Below are 22935 nucleotides of genomic sequence, written 5' to 3'. Positions count from 1 at the left end.
ACGCAGTCTCTTAATGGCTCTTTGAGGAAATGAAAGAGTTCAACAAGAAGTCTGTCTAAGGCAGTAGTCCTTGTCCAGGAGAAGAGCCTGTCAGGGCCTTGGTTAACACTGCCAAAGCCAACAGCCTTCAAAAAGATCTCAAATCTCCCCTTTTTAAGTGAGACATTTTGGATCTTTGGATCTGACCAAATAAATACATCCACCTGACCAAATAAATAAACATAGATATATGATCACATAAATGCATCAGGGGCATGAAAGGCTCCATGCCACCCATGTCTGAAACCAGGCTGGTAGTACTCTGTAATCTGGGGATGGGAAGCAGTAACGGGAAACTTGCAGTATTCCCTCCTTACAAGCATTTTAAACAAACCCCAAAGTTTATACAAACATATTTCAGTCTATGACTTGTTTGCAAGCTGTCAGCTCTGTGCCGTTTCCCATTCCTGTGATGTAATGAGTCATCAGCATCACTTGGCTTCTTGATACAGTGACTGAGAGTAAAAACAAAACCAGGAAGAATAACAAATATGGCAGGAACTAATGAGCAATAAAAGCATGTCCGCAAGCCAGTATCTCTGCACTCATTAGAACACTAATATTGAACATATTGCTTTTCTCGAAATTGATATTATCACACTCTTTTTATAGATGCCAAGCAGCAAAAAAAGCGCTATTTTTAAATGTTATTTCTTACATGTAAGCAATTCTTCAAGATGCGTTTCCTAACATATAAAAAGGTACTTACAGATCATTTGAGAAAGCTGGATTTAAGTATTCCACAGGAAGAAATGATCAAGCCCATTTGGTGTCCTCAAGTTGTATAGTATTTACACTGCCTAAATACGGCAATCTCATTTTAGCCTTGCTTCCAAAGAACATCATGCTTACAGGATCCTGCTGTCCCTTTGTGCATATACTTTTGTTTTCATGATCTCCCCTGAAATATTCTGAACCCATGGGCAAATTGCAAATCTATCAGACAGAAGAGTAGCTGTCTCCAAGGCAGTCTTTTCTTACATATATTTTATGGAAACAGATGGCTGGATAACTCACCAGTATCTCATGTGGAAAGAAAAGTTGCAGGGTGAGCCTTATTGGGAACATCAAGAGACCCATAAAGACACTACGAATACCCTAATTAATAGAAATGTCTCTGCTACAGTTCAAACCTTATTAGACTGCTGGGAATCTGAGCAGATGACCTAAACCCATAGGAAATCAAATTCATTACTATCATTACTCATGGTATGTGTAACTGTTTGAGGATCAGAGTTTAAAATCCAAATGGCCTCATGTGGGCAGACCTTCAGTTTAGGCTGATAATTCTGCCAGCCTAAGGAGAAAGCTCTCACTCTGTGGGTTTCCTGCATCCAACACAACTAAGCCCTACCTGGGGATCCCTCCTGGGACTCCCTCCATGTGATGTGCCATCCCAACATAGGGCAACCTTGGCTGAACGATATCGGAGTTCTCATGGGCAATTCACCAGCACTTATTTATGAAGGCCATTCTGCAAAATGAGCTTTCTTTAATGGGTTCAACACAGAACTGGTGACTTTTCTGGAAGGGAAGAAGTGGATTCCTCCAGCCACCTTCAAGCTCCAGTAAAACCCAACCTAAACAGTAAAAGGACAGCTTTTACTAGTGTAACATTTTAGCATTTCATGTTTTAGTACTTTATTTGCCATGCCCACACACAATACTGAAGGAGCTTAAAGAAAATAGTAAAAGTGCTGCTTGTGGCCTATACTTTGAAGCTCAGAGTTAAACACATGCAATTAGGGTCCACAGAAGAACAGGACAGAATTCCAAGAGATCATACTGGTCATCTAATGGTCTCTTCTGCCATTAAAAGTTTTGAGGGTATCTTTGGAGATTTTTTTTTTTACTTGATTGAAGCAATTTTCCAAATATTCCAAAAGGGCTCATTTTTCTCTTTTTATAAAAAAAGGGGAGAAAGGAAATTAACTTTGGATCCTACCAAAATATCAAGGGGAATTTTACCAAACGTCAGTCTCCTCCCTCAAGCTGTGTGTATTTATTTAAACCTTTTTGGTTAACAGCAGACTGAGGGGGCAACTTTCAGGCTAGGAGCTTTGCAAATGTTTTAAGTAGAGTTTTAATTGACCCAGTTTGACATTGAAAGCACTCTTTAAACTCTTGATATTGTTAGCCATTTAAGATAAGTGGCAATAAATACAGATTAATTGTAACGCATGAAATGAAATCTTCGAGCTGCGGTGGGCCCGTGAAAAGCCCCTTTGTGTGCTGGGGAGGTGGAAGATCGTGTGTTATGGTTAGGCTAACAGAATACCCTGTCAAGCTCAGTGAGGTTTTTGGTAGCTCACGCTGTGACCAACTGCAAAGACAACAAACTTTGGGCAACGGCAGGCGGGGTGATTGGCAGGTATTAAGCAAAACAAAAAGGCCAGGAGGAAGGGCTCCCTTTTGACATGAGCGCTGTGCAGCATTGAAGTCAAAGGCAAGCCAACACTGGAGCTTTTATTGTGCGGGAGATGATTGAACTGGGAATGTAAATTCAGGAAGACAACTTCTAAGATGCTGGTGTTTGAGGGAGATGCTGAATAAATACTACAGATTTAGTGAGTGGCCCAACAGGGGAGGCTATCTTCTGAGGCTATCCATAATGCTGAAAACCCCAAAACACCCACACACCTTCATGTCTTGCATGCAAAAAGCAACTTCTATTAGAAGGCTGTTTCAGAGGGTCTCCATGTTGTTTATGTCTTTCTCTATGTTTTTCTCTATGTCTTGCATGCAACAAGGCAAGTTCTATCAGAAGGCTGTTTCAGTGGGTCTCCAGGTCGGAATCACTCCTCATTGACAGCACTTAAAACAGATTTGGCTGCATTGCTGCTTAAAGAGAAGGGTGAAAAATCAGACACATGGTATGTAAAAACTTTTTTTTGTTGGTGTAACTGCTTGCTTATTCCCTTGCAAAGCGGTTAACCATCACTGATGAACAGAAAGGAGAGCCTTCTCTCTTGTCAGCAGCTCCATCCTTTTGCATGTCCCCAGGCAGACCAAGCTTATGAATGACTGTGCTTGCACCTACATGGTTTTCTCTCCTTCCAGCCAAGATATGAGGAAAGATGGAAACGCTTTACACAACTCTCCTATGCAATCACAAAGATGGAAACTTTACATTGAGCAGTGGGGCTCACAGGGGGATGTGAACAATGAACAAAACAGTTGGCAAACTTTGGGCTTCAACCTTATCATACAATAGGATGCAAGAGCTGCGCACTGCTACAGCAGGTTACAGCTCCCACTCCCACAACACTGAAACCTAGCTCCGGATGAGTTTTCCAGATGTGGTGGCAGAGGGCTCTCTTAGAATCCATGCCAAGATGCTCTCCAAAGCATGATGGAAAGCAATCCTGTGTCAGTCTTCTGCTTGTAAGTTCTCCCTAGGAGTAGTAAGCCTCTGCCATTGGCAGCAATGCAAAACATTGCTCAGGGAGCTCTTACTACACTAAGCAGCTTGCTCAAGGTCAGGTAGAGGTAAGGACAAAACACCCTGAATTCTTGACTCCTGCTCTCAGGGTTCAATTAATCCTACTCATCTGAAAGTCAGGCATCTGTTGGAGGCCAGTTTTCTAGGTTTCCTCTGTAGTCAGTGGAAAGATGTCTCCAGAGGGTGATTCCTTCCATCTTAAAATATGCATCTGAGATAAGTGGGAGGATTTGTCCTGTGGGGTTTTGAAATGATGTTACCCCATGATCTTACACAGAAGATGCACTGAATTTTCAGGCACCTACAGTTCAAGGGGTGAGAGCTCCACTCCAAGTTATCACTGTTACCAAGATACTAGATACATAATCTTCATTTTCAAGGAAAAAGAGAATTAATAAAAATTAAGAACTAACTCTGTCTTGGCTTTTCTGATCCCCATTTGTACTTTGCTCTGGAAAGGTTTCAAGTACTCTCCTCATCACTATGCCTTCTGAGCATCTTTGCCAACTGCTAATGGACAGCCATCCTCTCATGTGATAAGCTGATGCTGCAAAACCATCTTCCTCCAGGTAATGCTTTACTCTTTCCTTTGTTTCTTATTTTTGCTCCCAATACCAGTGGGGCTGTTTCAAATCTCAAGGGAATGACCTTGATTCCAGGAAAAGTGTTCCTGAACTCTGCACACAGGAATGCTGCCCCAGGCTGCCTCCTGGACTCCGAGGGGTTTCTGATGCTCTTTTCACCCCTTGGCTACTTAAGAACATTTTGGTGCACGGTTAATGGCACACTTGGCCAATTAGCAATAGTGAGGCTGCACAGTTTGAGTGCCCACGACTCATTAGGTTTATAGGGAGTCCTGGAGCCATGCCTCAGTCACATTTACAGACCTACCCCGATATTGTTCTGGCCTTGGGAATGAACACTTCATTAGAGGGCAGTCCAGAGGCAGCACGTGGCTCCTGAGACAGTCTGGTTAATAACTACTAATTCTAAAAATCATTGTTCTGTTCAAACCGTGCCATGACATATATGTATATATGACTTATATGACTGATATATGTACTCTGCGCTCCATCCTCCCACACACAGAGGAACCCATAAAATGCAGTGTCAACTGAGATGTGTCTCGCTTCCTTCTCCCATAGGGATTTTCTCTGGTCTAATAAAAGCTGAGCTATGCTGGGCTCTGTCAGTGCATGCGCAATCAGAGTTTCTTTTTTCTCCTATCCAATCACTTATTGTCATGAAGCATGCAAGACCTTATCTTGGAGGCTCTAACCCTCTATCAAGCTTGGTTATAATCAGTCAAGAGATGAACAGTTTACATGGGGGAAAAGACATATCCACACACACCTACACACACACACGTACTCACAAATACTGTCATTGCTTAAGCCTCATTTCCTTAGGAAACCAGATTAAAAATAGCACTGATGTCAATAATGAAGTCTTTATTTCTTTGGCCGATTTCTGCTCCTTTAAAACCAATCCTCCCAGTGAGAGGTACTGCAAAGTTTTCAGCTGGAACCAGACCAGATCACTAAGTGATAAGAACCTCACAGCAGTTTCACTGTACCTCAAACACCTCAAGGAAAAACACAAAGCGAATGTGAATTCTGTGTAAATACTGAAAACTGGTGCCAAATTTCATACCGAGTTAACCCAGTGGTGGCATTTGATTTTTCTCTCCATTTACCTTCAGTGTATAAATACAAGTCTTAAAAGTTTGCAAACCTCAGTATTCCAGGTATTTCCCATAATAAAGTGAAGAAAAATACTAAAAATCCTCAGGTTATTTATTTCAGATACAAGTTTCAGGCCTGCAACATTATTCTGGGAAAATGGTGGAGATTTCACTTTTCTGCCAGGGATAGATCCAAAACGGAACTCCACCAAGATGTTGTGTGCTTAGATTGAAAATGTGTTTGAAAGTTCAGCTTATGTATAACAGCTTAATGGAGACCAAGGCATTTGTCAGGTTTTACTGAATATCTCTTGAAAAACATAGTTCCAAGATGGATTCATCCAGATTTCTGCTTATTCACCTGCCTCCTCTCTCCCCTGCCTGCCTGGAAGTTGACAGAAGTGAAACCTGGTAGTTTTGGAATCCTATTTTGCCCTTTTTTCAGTTCACAACTTTCTAGTAAACTTGTCTACCAAGAGCCAGACCTATGAGACTCTCTACCCCCAAGCCAGTCACCTATGGGCTTCCAGCAGCCATAGCTCTGGAGCTTTTATCAAAAGCAGCACCCCAGTACCAGCACATCGGTATTCTCTGTTTTTGCTAAGAATTCACATATTTTCAAGTTTTGTTAAGAATCTCCTTAAAATATAATTTGAAACAGCAGTGTTTTCCATGGACTGGAGTTACTTCTCACTCCCCATCAGTCAAGTCCAGACTCATGGTTTCATTAGGTCTACTGCACAGAGCAGAAAGGGAGGAGAGATTCAGGCTGCATGAACCCAAACTTTTTCCAATTTCAGATGGCAGCTCAGCTATTGGACTTGGGTTTGAGCCCAGTTTTAGTTACTACCAGAGCAATTTTGTCCAACAGACCTCTGTTGCTTTCTACAGGTCTCTATAAAATAGCTGAACAGTGGCAGAGTTTATGTTTTGAATGTCTAAGAGACGTGAATAACTAAAGTTTACGACATCTCTTCTTGCTGGCTGGAGCACTAATTATTTCCCTTCTGCCTCTCTAAGTAATTCTATCTTCACTTTACATTTCTGATATTTAAATATTGATTTTGGGCAGAGGTACATTGCACACACGTTTCTTTTCCTTGACATGTCCCTTCTGATCCACTAGAGAAAACAACAATGGAACTAGGATTTAATAGGCTTATAAAGAGGGCATTGATGTTTCTCATTAATGTGAAAGCAGCAGTGCAGATTAAAGAACTGGACTGACAAATAAATGTCTCATTCAGGTGCACATGCCAGCCACCTTGATGTCAGTTGCAGAGCTACCATTAATTCAGTGAGAACAGGATCCAATTCCAAATCCATAAATCCTTTCTCAGTGAGTTTGCTCTGATGGTATTCCTGGCATAACCATGACCAAGAAAACCTGGAACCCTCACAAGAACACCCAGTTTAATGAGATTTCCAGTCCCAGTTTCCATACCAGTAAAAATCCCAAAAAAATCCACATAAATTACAGCCAGGCTTTTAGAAGCTTTCAGTTTTACATCTATTTTTGCAAAACAACTAACTCTAGCCAGCAGTCATACCCTGATTTCCAAAGCACCAAGAAGATCACTGGTTCTGCTCCATATGCAGTCCTCCTGCAACTTGGCCCCAAGACTGGTTAGAAATAGCTTGAACCTGTAGGAGACCAAGACAACCAGCAGTGTAAACTGGTTCCTTACCCTACTAAATTCCCGTCCCAGCTGCTGCTCCGATAGCCTGAGGTTCTGACAGGGTAGCTGCAGGGGATACAGCTATGGTGGTCTGTGATGCCTTGGGACATCCATGCTCCTTCACTGGCGTAAGCACCCAGGCAGGAGGGACAGCAGAAAGGAACATGAACACACACTGACATGAAAGACTACTGAAGGATTTATACTAGCATAACAGGCTTCAAATTTAAGGAAATTGGCTAGCCAAATTTCCTTCTCTTCTGGGACACCACCACACAGTAGAGTTACTGGAAGTACACTCAGGTATGGAGACACCCAAATCGTTGCAGGTAGCACATAAAGATATCCCAGCTGAGACAGGATCCTTGGATCTTTTGCAATGTGCATCCTGGTTGCTTTCCACACAAGCATCCCACAGAAACCTCAGTGGAAGAGGAACACTGCCAGTCTTTGGGCTCCCCACATTGCCCTTATAAAATCTTCCCAATAGCACTGTTAAAGCTAGTTGAGAATCTTTTGATGAGACAGTTTTGGGATGGAAACGGATGATGGATGTCTGGCATCCATATATTAATTTCAACACTCCTGTTATGAAATCTAGAGTTATATGGAAGCTCTGCCTCATCTCCTGAGAGCTCACAGGGTGGCCTGCAGATCCACAGCAAGTTCTTGCATATGTGTGTGGGTGAAAGAGTATTTCATCCCACGTTTAAGTCCATTCCTGTTCAGCAGAGCGCTTAAGCCTGGGTGTAAATCTCTTGTGATTCTTTGCAGTTCTGAAAAGGGAAAATTTCCTGAATTATGTCTACATTTTCACATCTTAAATGCTGAAGAGAAATACAGCAAGGGCATAGCCAAATTCTCTATGTTATAGGGCAGAAGGGGCCAATATAGCTTTCTTTTCCTTGAGAACAGGCAGGCAGAATTAGACTTACACAGTAGAACTTGGCACGGGCGTAATAATAAATACAATATGAAAATGTCAGGGACCCAGAGGAGCTGACATTAATGTATATGTTTTTTTAAACCAAAATCCTACTGCATACAAGCAACTTTCCCCATTCATCATGGGAAGAATTACACCAGAGATGGTAAACACATACACTGTGCTTCACAAGGCCCATTTTATTTGCTTTTAACGTTTACCTGAATACCTGCAACTAGCAAACATAATGGCCTGGATGTGGGGCTATATCCTCCTTCAGTACTGAAAGCAATGGTGAGAAGCAGCCAATCAGGACTCCTGTTGAGCACAATGACTTCTTCACCAGACCACCAAGGACAGTCCAGGGCTTGTCCAGCTTCCCTCAACAGTTTAGGTCGTGACACAGAAGGAGAAAAGTGAAATGCAAATCCAGCTACACAAACCTGTTCTGTCATTTGCAGTGTCTCTTGTTTCCTTGGTTGGTAGAGGTGACAGCAGCCTCAAGATAGCATTCACCATTGCATAGAATCATAGAATAGTTAGGGTTGGAAAGGACCTTAAGATCATCCAGTTCCACCCCCCCTGCTATGGGCAGGGACACCTCACACTAAACCATATCACTCAAGGCTTCATCCAGCCTGGCCTTGAACACTGTCAGGGATGGAGCATTCACAGCCTCCCTGGGCAATCCATTCCAGTGCCTCACTGCCCTAACAGTAAAGAATTTCTTCCTTATATCCCATCTAAACCTCTGCTGTTTAAGTTTCAACCCATTACCCCTTGTCCTATCACTGCAGTCCCTAATGAATAGTCCCTCACCACATAGTGCTGTACTATGCTTCTACAACTAACATCAGGAGTCTTTCTTAAATTAGAATTACAGGAATCAGCCTTCAGAACAGTAGAGCCCATTGCACAATAGGGTAGCCCAGTCAGGTTTATTTTGGCCTCCCCAACTCAGGCGTCTTTGCCAGTTTAAGCTCCAGGTGAAAAGCAAATACTCAGGGCCTTCCAAACCATCACATAATACAAGACCAATGTAAATTTGAAAAGTTCCCTTTTGATTTTTTTTCTGTTTTGTTTTGTTCTGAATGGCTACAGACTGGATTTGCAATTGGAATGAGCTTTTCCCCAGTGAAGTATCTCCTGATTTACAACAGAGTGTCTGAAAAGAGAATCACGTATTGCCTGTTTAACGCAGACTTTTAAATGAATCAATTACATGGTTTTGGTCAAAATTAGCATGCAAGTTTATTTCTAAAAGCAAAGTGATACTTTGCCTTAAGAACTAATGGTAAAAGTCATCCATACGCAAAACCAGGCCGACCTCACTATAAGCATCTGGATGCCCAAATAAACATGAGCAGAAGGAATTCTAGCATCTGCAAATTGTTAATTCACCCTGTTCTTCTCTTTTGTAGACTCGCCAAATTCAATCTCCTGGTCATCAACTTCTTGCTCCACCGAGACAACCCACTGATGAACTGTACTAGTGATGTCAGTAGCACCACTAATCAGTGCTGGACCAGGATGCCTGTCCCAGGGGATAAAGTCTCTTTATATTCCAGCCTGTAAGCGTTTTCTTTTTGCTTCCTTCCCCCACGCCCCCATCTTCTATTTCTTTTAGGCTCTACAGAGAATCCAAGATGAAGAATGGCAATGGGAAAGAGCTACACAATCCTAGAAGATGAAGGAACGGATTTCCGATGCCAGGCTGAATTAATTCCTAGCAGCACAGCAGTGGGTGTAACTTTGTGCCTTATTTGCACACAACATTGCACGGCTGGGAGTGCAGACCAGCTATTTGCATATTCAACATCTGTAAATCCCCAGCCCTCAGTGTGCCCTTGGATGGTGGCTTCAAGGCATTTCCCTTTTGAAAAAACACTTTCAAGTAACATATGTGAACCTGAGTGCCTGATCTGGTGGCAGGTGCTAGCGGCTTTCACAAAGGCTCTCTGGATTTTAATTGCTCAGGTTTAAGCTGCATATACTATCCATCACTTCCTTCCCTTGCACAAACTGGGTAGAAAAAGTTTCCAGCAACAAAAAAATCCCACCTTCACCTCTCCTCATCCATCCAAATTCAACAGCCATCATGTACCATCACAACTGTGATCACCTTTGAACCATGGAAGAAGCATGCTCAAGACAGCTACATCATCTGGGTATCTCCACAGATGCTCCTTAGTTCTTGGAGGAAAACAAAAAATAAGCATGTTTCAGTGGTGATTCAAGACCACACAAGACTGAAGTCATCTTGGAAGCATCTCTCAGTTCCTAGTCACTCTAGAAAGTGAAGGGCAAGTCTGTTCCAACCTTTGGTATCTGCAGTGTCTAAAATGATGGGTGCTGAAATTCCCTCAGGCAATACTTTGAAGAAAGATATTCTCACTGTGCTACCGCACCAACTCCACCCTACAGAGTAGTTGTGCAGTTGTCTTCTTCCCTAGTGAGAACACAGTGCAAGCCCCCTCCAAGTCCTGTTAGGAAGAACCACCAGATAACATTCAAAATAGACTTTGGAAACAATACATAATACTGTTGGAGAGGTTGGAAAGGTTACTTCCAACCCATGATTTTATTATTATTGTTAACAGTCTAATTTCTTATAATCAGAATCATTACTGATGGTGATGCTGCCTGCCCAATGCTGGCTGAGAAAACTCTGCAGGCTGGGGAGAGAATTCATCTGTTCTGAGCATAGAAACGATCAAAATCTACTTCTGCTATTCCTGCTCTGGGATGAATTCCTCTGCTTCCATAGAATCATAAGATGGTTTGGGTTGGAAGGAATTAAAGATCATCTAATTCCAACCCCTCTGCCACAGGCAGGGACACCTTCCATTAGACCAGGTTGCTCCAAACTCCATCCACACCTGCAGGGAGCATGGGATAACACAGACACCTACAACAGAGCCTTTATCTTATTTTTCCTTGCCCATCCTGTCAGAAATTTAAACTTAACCCATCAACAAGCAGGTACCCAGGCTCAGCCACCTAAGGCCACAGCTGAGGGAGAGAGGTCTGACTCTCACACTTATCAATCCCTGTTAACACAAACTGATTTCGTCAGGAGATGCGGTCACCAGCCCGCTCTGGCTTCTACTGCATCATGGACAACAGCCTGGGTCTCTTCTGACCCAGATACAAGGGGCTGCTTGGACCTGGTGGAGTAGGAAAACATGACTTCCTTCACTGCGCAACTGGTTCACAGATAGTTTGATTTCCCTTTTCCTGTGGGAGATGCTATGGTACTTGGATTCCATGTCAAGTCTCCATGATGTCTTTATTATTCCAAATAACCAAACCCACTGCCTTAAAGCCTACTGATTTGGCTGCCGATAAACATCATAAACTGGAGTAGCATCTGAATTTCTGAAGCAGTAAATTCAGCTCTCAGCTACAAAACTGACAGGAAAGCAAGCAAGCAATGCAAGCAAGTAAAACATCCTAAGGAAATTATCGTTGAAATTAACTGCAGACATAAATTTATCCATCTGTTATCATAAGTGTTACTTGAAAATTATTTGCCCATAAAAATGAAATAAGCCAGAGTGATTTTTTTTCTTAAACATTGACTTCATGTGTATAGTCTTAGTTGCCAAAATATTAACTCTTATTAACGGCCCATGTGCTCTTGGCTGTGTCTCTCTTTCTTAACTGTAAGTGGACCTTTATAAATTGCCTGTATATATCAAGTCTAATGTGCTTCACTGTTACTAGGAATCAACAATTCCCAGCAATCCAGGATGGTTTTTCAAAACCCAAAACCCAAGCAACCCCCCCAAATTTCACTTGGAAGTACTCTATTTAACTACCTTTATTCATTCAAAGGGAAAAACTGCCATGCCTGTTACCTGAAGAATATCATTTAACTGCACAAACAATAAATGCTGTTTCATTACTAATGTATAGTTACTGTGACTATAGGGATGTTGAGATTTTCACATTAAGTCTGAATACGGTAAACCCTGGCAGGAGAAGAATGAAGTGCACAGAGCTGGGTCCCACTTTACCCAAAGCCTGTTATTTTTCTTGGAGAGAAGAAAGAAATTAAAGTAGAAAGAATAAATGGTTATTTTCACTTTTATATGTTTTATAAAGGAATAAATTAAAAGTCTGAACTGCTCCAATACATTTAAATTGTGAGCAATGCCACAGATGGTGAGGAAGGGGGAAATCTATTGAAAAGACTACTTTTTCTGTTTAAAAACAACAGAAAACTGAAAAGCTCCATTTAGAATTGTGTAATTTTTTTGTTTTAATTCTTCTGACTGGAATAATAACAACAAAATTTTTCAACAGTGTAAAAATGCTTTTTGTGGATCTAAAAGTTTTACCCCAGCTTGCTTGAATATTCAAATATCCATTCCCTTACAGTCTTGCTCTCAGCTACAGACCAGACTCTCAACCTCCCATACAATGCATCACAGGGCCTTCGCAGCTCAGCTCTAAATGGCACATAGCAAACCAATTTAACCAAAGCCACCACTTTACAGAGGAAAATGACACCCAGTCACTTGGGATCAACATCTGCAAGAAGTGGACTTGCTTTTTCAGAAGCAAACAGAAAAACTCCACTTTCCCCAAATGCCCCATTTTCTACCAAGAAAAAAAGCCCTAACAGCTGAAAGATTTTGGCCAGCCTTCATTTAATGACAAGGCAGGATGAAGAAGGTAGAAATTCTATGCATAATATCCCTAGTAACCAGGCAGAGTTGCACAGGCAACTAAATTAACCGCCTGCCATATTCCAATCAGCGCAATGGGAACTACTGGGAAAAAAACATTCTTCAGAAAAACAGGGGTGCTTTTCCCAGTGGGACTGCTGCTGCACCCAAGCGGCATTCTGCACTGATTTCCAAGCAATTTCTATTTCTTGCACCTTCCCTTGGGTTTGATCCTCTTCCATCTGAAATCAGTGAGCAAATTGCCAGCGGTGACCTGACCTGCCATATCTGGCAATACCAGGGTGTGGGATCTTGCCTGTAATTCAGGTTATTTAGATCTGGTGAGAGGAATTGGCATATCTCCCTCCACCTGCAGCCACACATTCTCCTCCAGCTGGGTAAGGATTCAGCTTACACTGGAGAAGCTATGGTTTTTCTGATGGCAAAGCACATTTTCTGTTATGGGGACAGAGCTTCAGGCTCTACCATGCTTCAGTCTAGAAGGGATTTCTGGCAGTCTAAACCCATGACACTGACCAGGCTTCCTGCTGACAGACACCAGCATCCTCCTGCTCGGCAGTGCTGGGCTCCCACACCACCAGACAGCAAGAATATCCATCATCTTGTCTTACAGGTGAACCTAGCCATGGTTTCTATTGCTTATGGTCATGGTGATCCCTGTGTATGTCTCTTGTTTGTTGTTGTTCTAAACAACTGCACATACATCTGTAGGGGTCTATAAAATGTCTTGCAGTTATTGAGACAGATATGCTGAACCAAATCAGACTGCAATCTAAGCATGTCATAGTAACTCAGTGTTAGACACTGCTAAACTATCCACCCATGCCACTGGAGGGGGAGACAACCAGAGGAACCATGCAGGGCTCAGCCTATGGAGGGCTGTTTTCAGGGTAGGGCCCTGTCCCCATGCCCCTTGGATACCTTTATACCTGCAAGTTACAGGATGCCAGAGTCCAAAAGAATCATAATGTGAGTAGGATTCTCTCCTACAGCAATCCCAGTCCACAGCACTGTGTTTCGGGAAGTTTTTCCAAGGTGCTTTCCTCAAACGGGCTTATTCAAGTAGTAGATATAAGAATGCAAAAGACAAATGGATCAATAAAAGTCATTCTTACAATGCAGTCTGTGGGAAAAAACAAATAAAACCCAACAAAAACCCTGAGCAGAAAAACTCCATTTGAATCCTAAGAGAAAATGAACATCTTTCGCACTTTGGCCACACTTTGTGTGGCCAAAACAAAAAAGTTTTTGCATAGAAAAGTTAATAATTTTCTCACAATTTTATGCATGAAGAAAAAAAACCCAACAACAAAACATCCCAGAAAAGGAGAAATTAACTGTACTTAAAGTGATACGGCCTGCAGGGATTGCCTGTTTCAGTGAGAAACACCAAGAGGATGCTGGAACAAAGAACCCAACTGAAAAGTTTTCCTTGGTGCCTCCTGCTCCCTGGTTTTCCATAAACGCAGCTGCATGTGTCTGTTCTGTCCTGCTTAAGTCAGTGCTGGGAAAGAGAAATAATCCAGCAACAAAGAAAGTTTTCAGCATCACCAAAAATGGCTGATAGAAATCTCAAACCTCACACAATTTAGATGTCACTTTCTAGGGAATTAGTATCCATTTGCTTAATTTCATTTCTGATATTAGCAAAGACAAATAGCTGCAATGGTTTCAATTCATGACCCATCTACTTGAAGATCCTGTCTCAAGCCACAGTCTGTAACTGATGCCTAGGAAAAGTGTATACAGAGCAGGACAAGTGGGCAATGATGCCCAGTTTACTCTCTGTGCTCCATCATATACTGATTAAGGAACTTTGAAGACTAAATCAAAACCATTGTGTTCAATAATCTCTGATAAACTTTGCTCCAATCTGTTTCTTTACGAATCCCTGTCCAATTATGAACCACCACGATATATCTTCCTACTGTAAAAACAGTTAAACTCCTCAGACAGAAACATCAGGCAAGCTTGAGATTAAATTAGCTTAGGAAAACTCAGTCTGGATACACTCACATAACAAATACATCAAAACGCATGTGTCTCTGCTAAACCTTGCAGCCTTTAATCAAAATTCCCACCGAAGTGAGCAGCAAAAAATGAGCTGTTGCCAAAGTTCACAGTGAGAGACATGGGATGAGAAGCAAAATTCTGTCAAAGAATGAGAAATTGTCAAGGAGAGGGAGCAGGAAGAGCAGATCAGTTCTCAATGCAAGTCTCAGGCTTCCTTAAAGTTGAGGGAGCTCAAAGAGCCACTTAAGCTGGTGCTCAGGCCTCTCTTGAGCAGTTATTATTTATACTTTAATGACACAGAAATGTGAATTACACTGGAAAGGGAAAAAGATTTAAAAAGGGAGAGAAAGGACAGTAGACGTGCTGCCCCAGATTCACATTAGTACTACAGACATCTTTGTTCTGCAGGCTTCATGGAGAGAATTTAAACAAGAAAAGACACATTGGATTTCTACTTCATGATTTAACATTCTGGTATTTAGCTACACATATAACTCACACACTTGTGCAAGGTCCAAACCCACCAGTCTGTACAGCCATCACTAAAATAGCTGAGTCACCCATCAAGAAACGGGAACTACAGCAACCCCAGAAGGTTTAAAACCCCAGGCCAGCACCATGAGCCATGCACACATGTGAATGCCATAGCAAGGTTTGCACTCCCACAGTCACCACATTCAGTACCCAGCCTTGCAAATTCAAACGCACTTCAACTACCTCCTACACTGTAGCTACAAACACAATCATGGTGTAAATATACCCGAAGCAGCCCACAGGTTGGGCTGCAAAGGGAACAAACACAGCAGTGTGAAAAGCATCACCAGCTTCACATTTCTACAACTGGATGAAAAGCAAAGGAGTAGGGTCTGTCCACAGCATGGCTGAACTCACATCTACCTCCTGTACTAACTCACTGTGTTTTAGAAGCAGGCTTAAACAAACAAAAACCTTTACTGCTTCAAAGAGAAGCCCCCAAAGAAACCTCTCCACAGGACCAGAGACAAAACACCTGAAGTATTCAGAGCACTTCCAATCACAATGACCACGTAACATAGAAAAAGTCATGTTTTACCTGCTCCAAAGGCAAAGAAGAAGCTCTTATCTGTATTCTCCCTTAAAAGCGCCATCACTCTCTTCCCCATCCTCTCATTCCTCTTGTAGATGAGCTCCTGTCTGAAGTAGCTGTCTATCTCCTGAGCTGTCACCTGCTCATGTGGTGGGAGTGTTGTATTGATGAAGTTAGGTACCTGAAATGGAGAGGGAATGCAGGTCAGGTGACAGTGGTTAAGTAACCCCCAAAACACTGGTGGTTTTAATCCAGCCTTATTTAAACCACCTGAGCATCACTATCATACAAAAAACCCCAACCACTAGAGCTTGTGAGAAACAGAAAAATCACCAATAAGAACACTTTTTTTCTTCTTTATTCCTTCAGCAGGATGTAGCTTTAGGTGTTACATTTGGGTGAATTACTAAACCCTTTATTTAGATACTGCTGAATATTACACCTTGTTCAACACAGTTCATTGGCTATTTAATCCCAGACCAAATTCTGCTATCTGTCCTCAGCCAAGGCACCATGATCTTGAGTAAGGGCTGAAAGATTTGGCTTGTACATGCTCCATTTTGATAGCATAACAGTTAAAAAACTAGGGAAAGTTAGCAAATCCAGATATATGAAGATATAAACAGGGTAAGCCCCTCTGTTTTCTTTCAGCTTTAGATGCTATTACATCGCGCCAGAGAAAACCAAGTATTACAACCTAGAAAGGAACATTCCAAAGAAGGGATTTCCACAAGAACTGTTCCTTCAGTCCCAGTTTTTGTGAGGAGAAATGTTCATAGGCACAGAAGAAAGGCTAAAACCCCAGAGACAGCTTGAATTAAGGGAGCAGACGCGGGAATGAGCCCAGACCCAAGCTATAACGGACAGACAAGCAAGAGCTCTGATTAAGAGGACAGGAGTGAGGGCAGACTTCAGAGATGGAAATGGAAGGTGAAAGTTTTGGGGAACATCAACACCCACATAAGATAAGTCTCTTCTTCCCTGCTTTTGGCTGAAGGGAAGTGAAGGCTGGGAACTGATGGGACCTGGCCTTAAACCACCTGAGATGCCTTGGGGAAAGGAAAGTATGGCACTGCCAGTGGGGACAACCTGCTCTTACCCAAAGCAGGAGCAGCAGTGCTGGGGGATCAAATGACTTCGTGCATCCCGCTCCAACCAGGGAAAAGCTCTGATGCTTTGGGTCTAGATATACTGAGGATAGAAGTTATGATCAGATTCTGACCAAAAGTCTTTGCCAAGATTGAAAGCACCTTTCTTCAGCTTGTGCAACTCCATCACTTGCAATAATACATCCATATCCAACGTGTTCCACATCTTTATCTAACCTAAAATACACAAAATGGAGCCACTTCCTTGCCTTTTTTCCTCTCCCTTTTTTCCTTTCCCTTCTGTGAGAAAGAGTTTTCCAGTGGCTGAGAGATAAATTTAAAATCAAGGACTGGGTTTTGTCAACATTTCACAAGCCTGTCCAAGAAACAAGATGAAGGAAGGCATCACCTCTAGAGGCACATCATCAGCTACAGGTCCCAGTGCACCTTGTGCATTCCTGCATTTCTAATGACTGTCAAAAATAAAACATACATGTATGTTTCTGCATGTGTGTGGCAGAGGACAGAAGATAAATGACTGAAGTAAGTATGCCCTTACACAGTAGTGTAACCACATTCTGAGCTACAACACTGGCCCCATTAATCACCTCCCTCCTCCCTGTATTGCAGTTCCTTTCCACAGTCAGTGACATACACCATGCCTGGCTTCAAGGAGGCAGCTGCTCCTGTTGATTTAAGAAACCCTTTGGATTCCTAACCACCAGACAGGGATCAGGAAGTCAAGAAACAGTTACACACAATTAGGAAGCCATTAACTGCAGCCAGAATTTAAGTTTGTTGGGGTTTTGTCTGAAAAAGAAAACCAGTTCTCTTAAAAGGATGGGCTAAAGAATGCACCACAGGGATGCACCTTCCCTTTAGCAAGTATTTTTGTTTCCATTCACTTTAAAAATAAATTTTAACACTTTAATTATAGGTATTTGTTGTTTTGAAATGAGAGTGAACTGATGAGACATTTGCTGTGCCAATGGGTGAGAGACTGACCTGGTAATAGCTGAATACTGCCACTGGTATTTAATTGTACAGGGGGGTGGGTGATGTGACTGTTGAATAATCCTAACATCTAATTTTGCTGTTCATGTAGGAGAGTAGCAGTTGGATCAGTAGTAAAACACAGTGCAAGCTATCACCTGGAGTTTCTGCTCACTGTGTAGTAGATACCCATGACAAGAGAGAAATGATCCTTTCTGTCCAGTCTCTGCAAGCTATTCAGTTTAATGAGAATCCTACTAGCAGATATATATATATATATATATACACATATACATATATATACATATAAAATACACACACATGCTACATATTTCCTAACCGTATCCTGGGCTGCATCAAAAGAAGCGTGACCAGCAGGTCAAAGGAGGTGATCCTGCCCCTCTACTCTGCTCTCATGAGACCTCACTTGCAGTATTGTGTGCAGTTCTGGTGTCCTCAGCATAAAAAGGACATGGAACTGTTGGAACAGGTCCAGAGGAGGCCACGAGGATGATCAGGGGACTGGAGCACCTCCTGTATGAAGACAGGCTGAGAAAGTTGGGGCTGTTCAGCCTGGAGAAGAGAAGGCTGCATGGAGACCTCATAGCAGCCTTCCAGTATCTGAAGGGGGCCTACAGGGATGGTGGTGAGGGACTATTCATTAGGAACTGTAGTGACAGGACAAGGGGTAACAGGTTAAAACTCTAACAGGGGAATTTTGGATTGGATCTAAGGAGGAAATTCTTTACTGTTAGGGTGGTGAGGTACTGGAATGGGTTGCCCAGGGAAGTTGTGAATGCTCCATCCCTGGCAGTGTTCAAGGCCAGGCTGGATGAAGCCTTGGGTGATATGATTTAGTGTGAGGTGTCCCTGCCCATGGCAGGGGGGTTGGAACTGGATGATCTTTAGGTCCTTTCCAACCTTAACTATTCTATGATTCTATGAAATTCAGTAATATATTTCATTCAGAGGTGTTCAAAAGGAAGAATATTTTGACTCAATCAGTTAGAACTCTATCTTTTTTTCTATTCCTATTTACTTTGGGTTACAGCTCTCCTATGGACAGCATAGATGGACCCCAAACTCAGTCATTAGGTACACTCTGCATTTCTTATTTAAGATTTTGAGGGTAAAGGAAGAGAGTATGAGAACAAAAAAGAAGTTCCAGCCTTGCAGAAATTTCTCTCCCTCCACACTGTCTGTGTAATTTTACTTGAGTCAGTATCCCTCATGGAATATGTGTGGCTAAAGCTCTGTGCACACATCCGAGCTCACAGTGCTGTGGGATGCAGGCTGTAATTCTTCACCTTTGAAGTCAGTTGGAGCTTTAGGAAGAAGAAAGAGAAAGGATCGTGAAGTGGTTATGACACTACCCTGAAAAAATGGTTGTGTTCCCATGGGTGATACAAATCTCTTGCATGATCACAAGCATATTATTTGGGTTTAGACCTTCAAAGGAAACTCGGCACTTAACCTCCACTAAGTGTCTTTGAAGCATTTGGTTTTATTCCTCCTGTCCCTCAAAAGTCCATCTGTAAAATGGGCACAGCAATACTTTCCAACCTGATGTTACATACAAGGCACTGGCTGAATTTTGCTGTTGAAGGACCTAAAGGAAGATCCAAAGTCCAAGATGCTCAGTGGTAGTCTCTCTTCCCACAAATACTTTGTGGAAGGAGGCTGGGAATGTGTTGCAATCTTTAGCAGAAGAGCTAACAACATACTTTAGCTTAGAAAAATGCATCAGCTGTATCTCAAGATCTCTGCTGTGCTGTCAGCTTTGTCTATAGAGACAAAGAAATGAAACAAAGGCAGGCAGAGAAAAGCCAAATATATTGGTGCAGTCTTTTATCACATTTAGGGCTTACTGCCAAAGTTAGCTGAAAATTCATGAACACAGGGCTGCATTTAAGTAAGTTTTCTTATTTACTAGTTTTTAATATTTGGACAAATATTCTGGGCAGAGGCACAGTGCCAGGGTTGTGAATATCTATCTGCAAACAATTTTTTTAGACACATAAAAGAACCATCAAATTTGGTTATCTCTTTTTTTTTTTTTTTTCCTGCTTTGGATTTATTGGCTACAGTGGAACTGCTCTAGATTCAGTCCAGTATCAAATCACAATCAGATGTGGAGGAATAGCGTTATCATTCCTACTCCCGTACACTACATCTCCCCATCCTCTGACAACCTCTTCTATCCTTGTTCTGTTCCAGTGATGATAGCCTACTTTTGGAATGTGCGTTCAAATTGTAAGATTATGTCAATGGAAAACTAATACTACCAACATGTGAACAAAGGCTGTGTGCCCTTTTTTGCCTTCATGCAGGCAGTGGTGGTCTTCAATCAAGTCTATCTGCAGGTGGAGAAGAGGAAGCCTACATTGGGAAATGGAATGCCAACCCCTGCCATAGGAAATACAGGGATCCCCAAAACTTTCCTGCTATTATCTTCCTATGTCTTGGTCAACAGTCTTGGCTTCTGAGACTCCTCTCTCCCACTGTCTCCTAATCAGCAGCTACCTAATTGCTTTCCAGCCTCACTCCTCTGCAGTATCCAAACTCGAGACTGCTGCAAGTACAGTATCATCACTAATCCTTGCGATGGAAACTCAATAATAAAAAATGCTTTATTTCTCCTCAGAGCATTCCCAGGCTAAACAGAGAAAATAGGAGGAGGCTCTCCCAGATTCACATGGGACATCTATGACAGTGTGGAGATCTGACCACCGGTTTCCTGACCTCCAGTGCAGCACCTCAATACAAAACTATCCATCTTGCTTTGACAGGAGGGCTCAGCCTCCACGCTAGTAATACTTATATCCAGTTGTTTGTAGGGAGTTCCCACATTACGCCAAATACATTTATTTCTGTTCCTAAACACGATAAAGATTGGGTTCTTTTTATTAGTCTTCTAGTTTGTGAGCTTTATGCGGGCAGGGCCTGAAGACAAGTGAAGGATCCTGCTTTGAAGGATTTTCCCTGCACCACACAGGTCAGGAACTTTCATATGGTTGACTGCACTATGCAAGATAAGGATCTCAAGAGCTGACAGCACAGCTTAGGGGGGCTGCCAGGGAGCCAGCATCCTGAAACCTGCTGGCTCCTCCAACAAACCGAGCGGCCCTAAATTCACACCAGCCCTTCTTGGGTCAGAGGCTGACATCTGAGCTCCAGTTATCATTCGCTTATGAAGGGAGGATACCTCTCCTGTTAACCAGACTTGACAGGGCATTGTGTTTTTTACTGCACTGCTGCAAAATATACTGCTCGGCACTTGGAAGACACCTGTTTCTCTCTGATTTATGGACCCTTCTGGCATCTGGGAGAGCCATATCCACTTACTGCAGTGCCTGATATGAAGGATTCAAATAGTGTAAAGTGATGGGCTGCAAGAGCAAGCATCTCCACAAGGCGGATGTGGCTGCTGCTGACTCGGCTGGTTTTCCTCCAGCACTCCTGAGCTTCCATCCTGATGGAGACTTCAACAGTCAAGGGGGTGCTGGGTTAATATGATTTAGCCCAAAGTTGTCAGCTGCCAAGAAGATGGGCTTCCAGCTCCAGGAAAAAGGAGACCAGGAATAAGATCTGCAAAACGGTGTCCAGTCAAAGCATGTTGTGATTAATCCATGATGGCTTTCTTTAAGCATCAAAATTTAAAGTAATACATTAGAAGCCTGAGCGGACTGTAAAAGAAGTCTTCAGTCTTCTGGGTAAGTCAGTTCCATCACTCCTTTCCCTCTCCCAGGGCAAACATCTACCCAAGATGGAGCTTGAGAGTATATTAGGAGCATAACCAGCACATCACACTCAGGATATGCAAGTTAATTTGGTGGATTCTGGGCTGCTAACATAGATTACTAGAACCATACGCTGACACCAAACTTGGGTATGGACTCAGACTGATTTGAATTCACAGAAAGCTTCACATCACCAGTCTTTGCTCATGCAGTTCCTCAGGGACAGCTCTCCATGCAGCCGGAGGCCAGTTTTAAGCACTGATTTTCCATTACATCCCTTGTCTTAGCAGGAGTCTGTAGTGTCCCAAACCCCTGAAATCAAGGAAGAGCCCTGAAAAACTGCAAGACAAAAGACAGGCAGCTCCCCCTCGGTGAATAGTGTGGTCTTGCAAACTGGGAGCTCACCAGAGTGCAGCTTCATGAACCTAAACTTATTTCCTGGGGGGCCTACAAGGATGCCTGAGAGGGACTCTTCATTAAGGACTGTAGTGATAGGACAGGGAGTAACGGGTTAAAACTTAAACAGGGGAAGTTTAGATTGGATATAAGGAAGAAATTCTTTACTGTAAGGGTGGTGAGGTACTGGGTGGGTCACTCAGGGAACTTGTGAATGCTCCATCCCTGGCAGTGTTCAAGGCCAGGTTGGATGAAGCCCTGGGTGATATGGTTTAGTGTGAGGTGTCCCTGCCCATGGCAGGGGGGTTGGAACTGGATGATCTTAAGGTCCTTTCCAACCCTAACTATTCTATGATTCTATGATTCTAAGTCATTGCAACTGGAATGTGTTCCTGCAGCTTCCAGCATTTCTGTTCTGCTTAGGGACATCTAATCCTCTCTGAGCTAAAAGCTGAGGACTCCTTTCATGGAGATAGGCTGTTAAAGACTGAGAGTACCAAAACAGACAGTCTAAGAACAAGCACATTTTTTAGGACCAGTTCTAGAGAACCACTTCTGGCTAATCCCTGCTCACCCACATTACTGTTCAGGATCCGTACAAGCAGCAAATACATTGCAAATACAGTTCATGCCACCAAGCTTTCTGTAATTGGCCTACCTGATCTAAAACTAACTTGGGACCAACTCAGCATGGCATGGTAACTTCAGTGTGAAAGCTGAGGTCCCTGAAACTGAGTTTCAAATTGGCTAACTCAGGTCTACAAGCATCTAAATGTGTAAATAGAGGAAAACTACAAATAAGAGAAGATGTGGAGGGGGAAAGAGGCTGAGAGCTTAGTGAAGTCTCTATGGGTAGTACAATACTTCCAAAGAACTCTGCGAGGTGGCTCAAAAACTGTAGGATCATTGCTGGCTTGAGTGTAAACTTGCCTGCAGGCAGGCTGCAAGCCCTAGAGCCCTGTGTCTCTGCAGCTTCACTCCCCACCACATCTGCATGGATACCCACCCTGCTGCTGCAGCACCCAGCCAAATGACAGATGTGTGCCCTGCCTGGTTTCATCTTCTTGTACATTTGAGTTGAAGGAAAACGCGTTCAAAACAAGAAAAAGGTGAGGGAAAAGAAGCAGAAGGGCCACAGGGATGGGCTGTGCATCTCCAACAGCTTGGGAGGTGATG

General features: G+C 42.7%; 1 protein-coding gene across 1 annotated transcript in view; it reads right to left on the bottom strand.

Moving 5' to 3' along the window:
- Nucleotides 1-22935, bottom strand: part of TRABD2B (TraB domain containing 2B) — a 300584-nt gene that overhangs the window by 103041 nt on the left and 174608 nt on the right. The window contains exon 4 of the mRNA XM_034064386.1: nucleotides 15549-15723. Within this exon, the coding sequence (XP_033920277.1) occupies nucleotides 15549-15723 (175 nt within the window). The remainder of the gene's footprint in view (nucleotides 1-15548; nucleotides 15724-22935) is intronic.

This window comes from Melopsittacus undulatus, chromosome 6 (assembly GCF_012275295.1).
Source record: "Melopsittacus undulatus isolate bMelUnd1 chromosome 6, bMelUnd1.mat.Z, whole genome shotgun sequence".
Lineage (NCBI taxonomy): Eukaryota > Metazoa > Chordata > Aves > Psittaciformes > Psittaculidae > Melopsittacus > Melopsittacus undulatus.
This window is presented reverse-complemented; position numbering and strand designations above follow the sequence as displayed.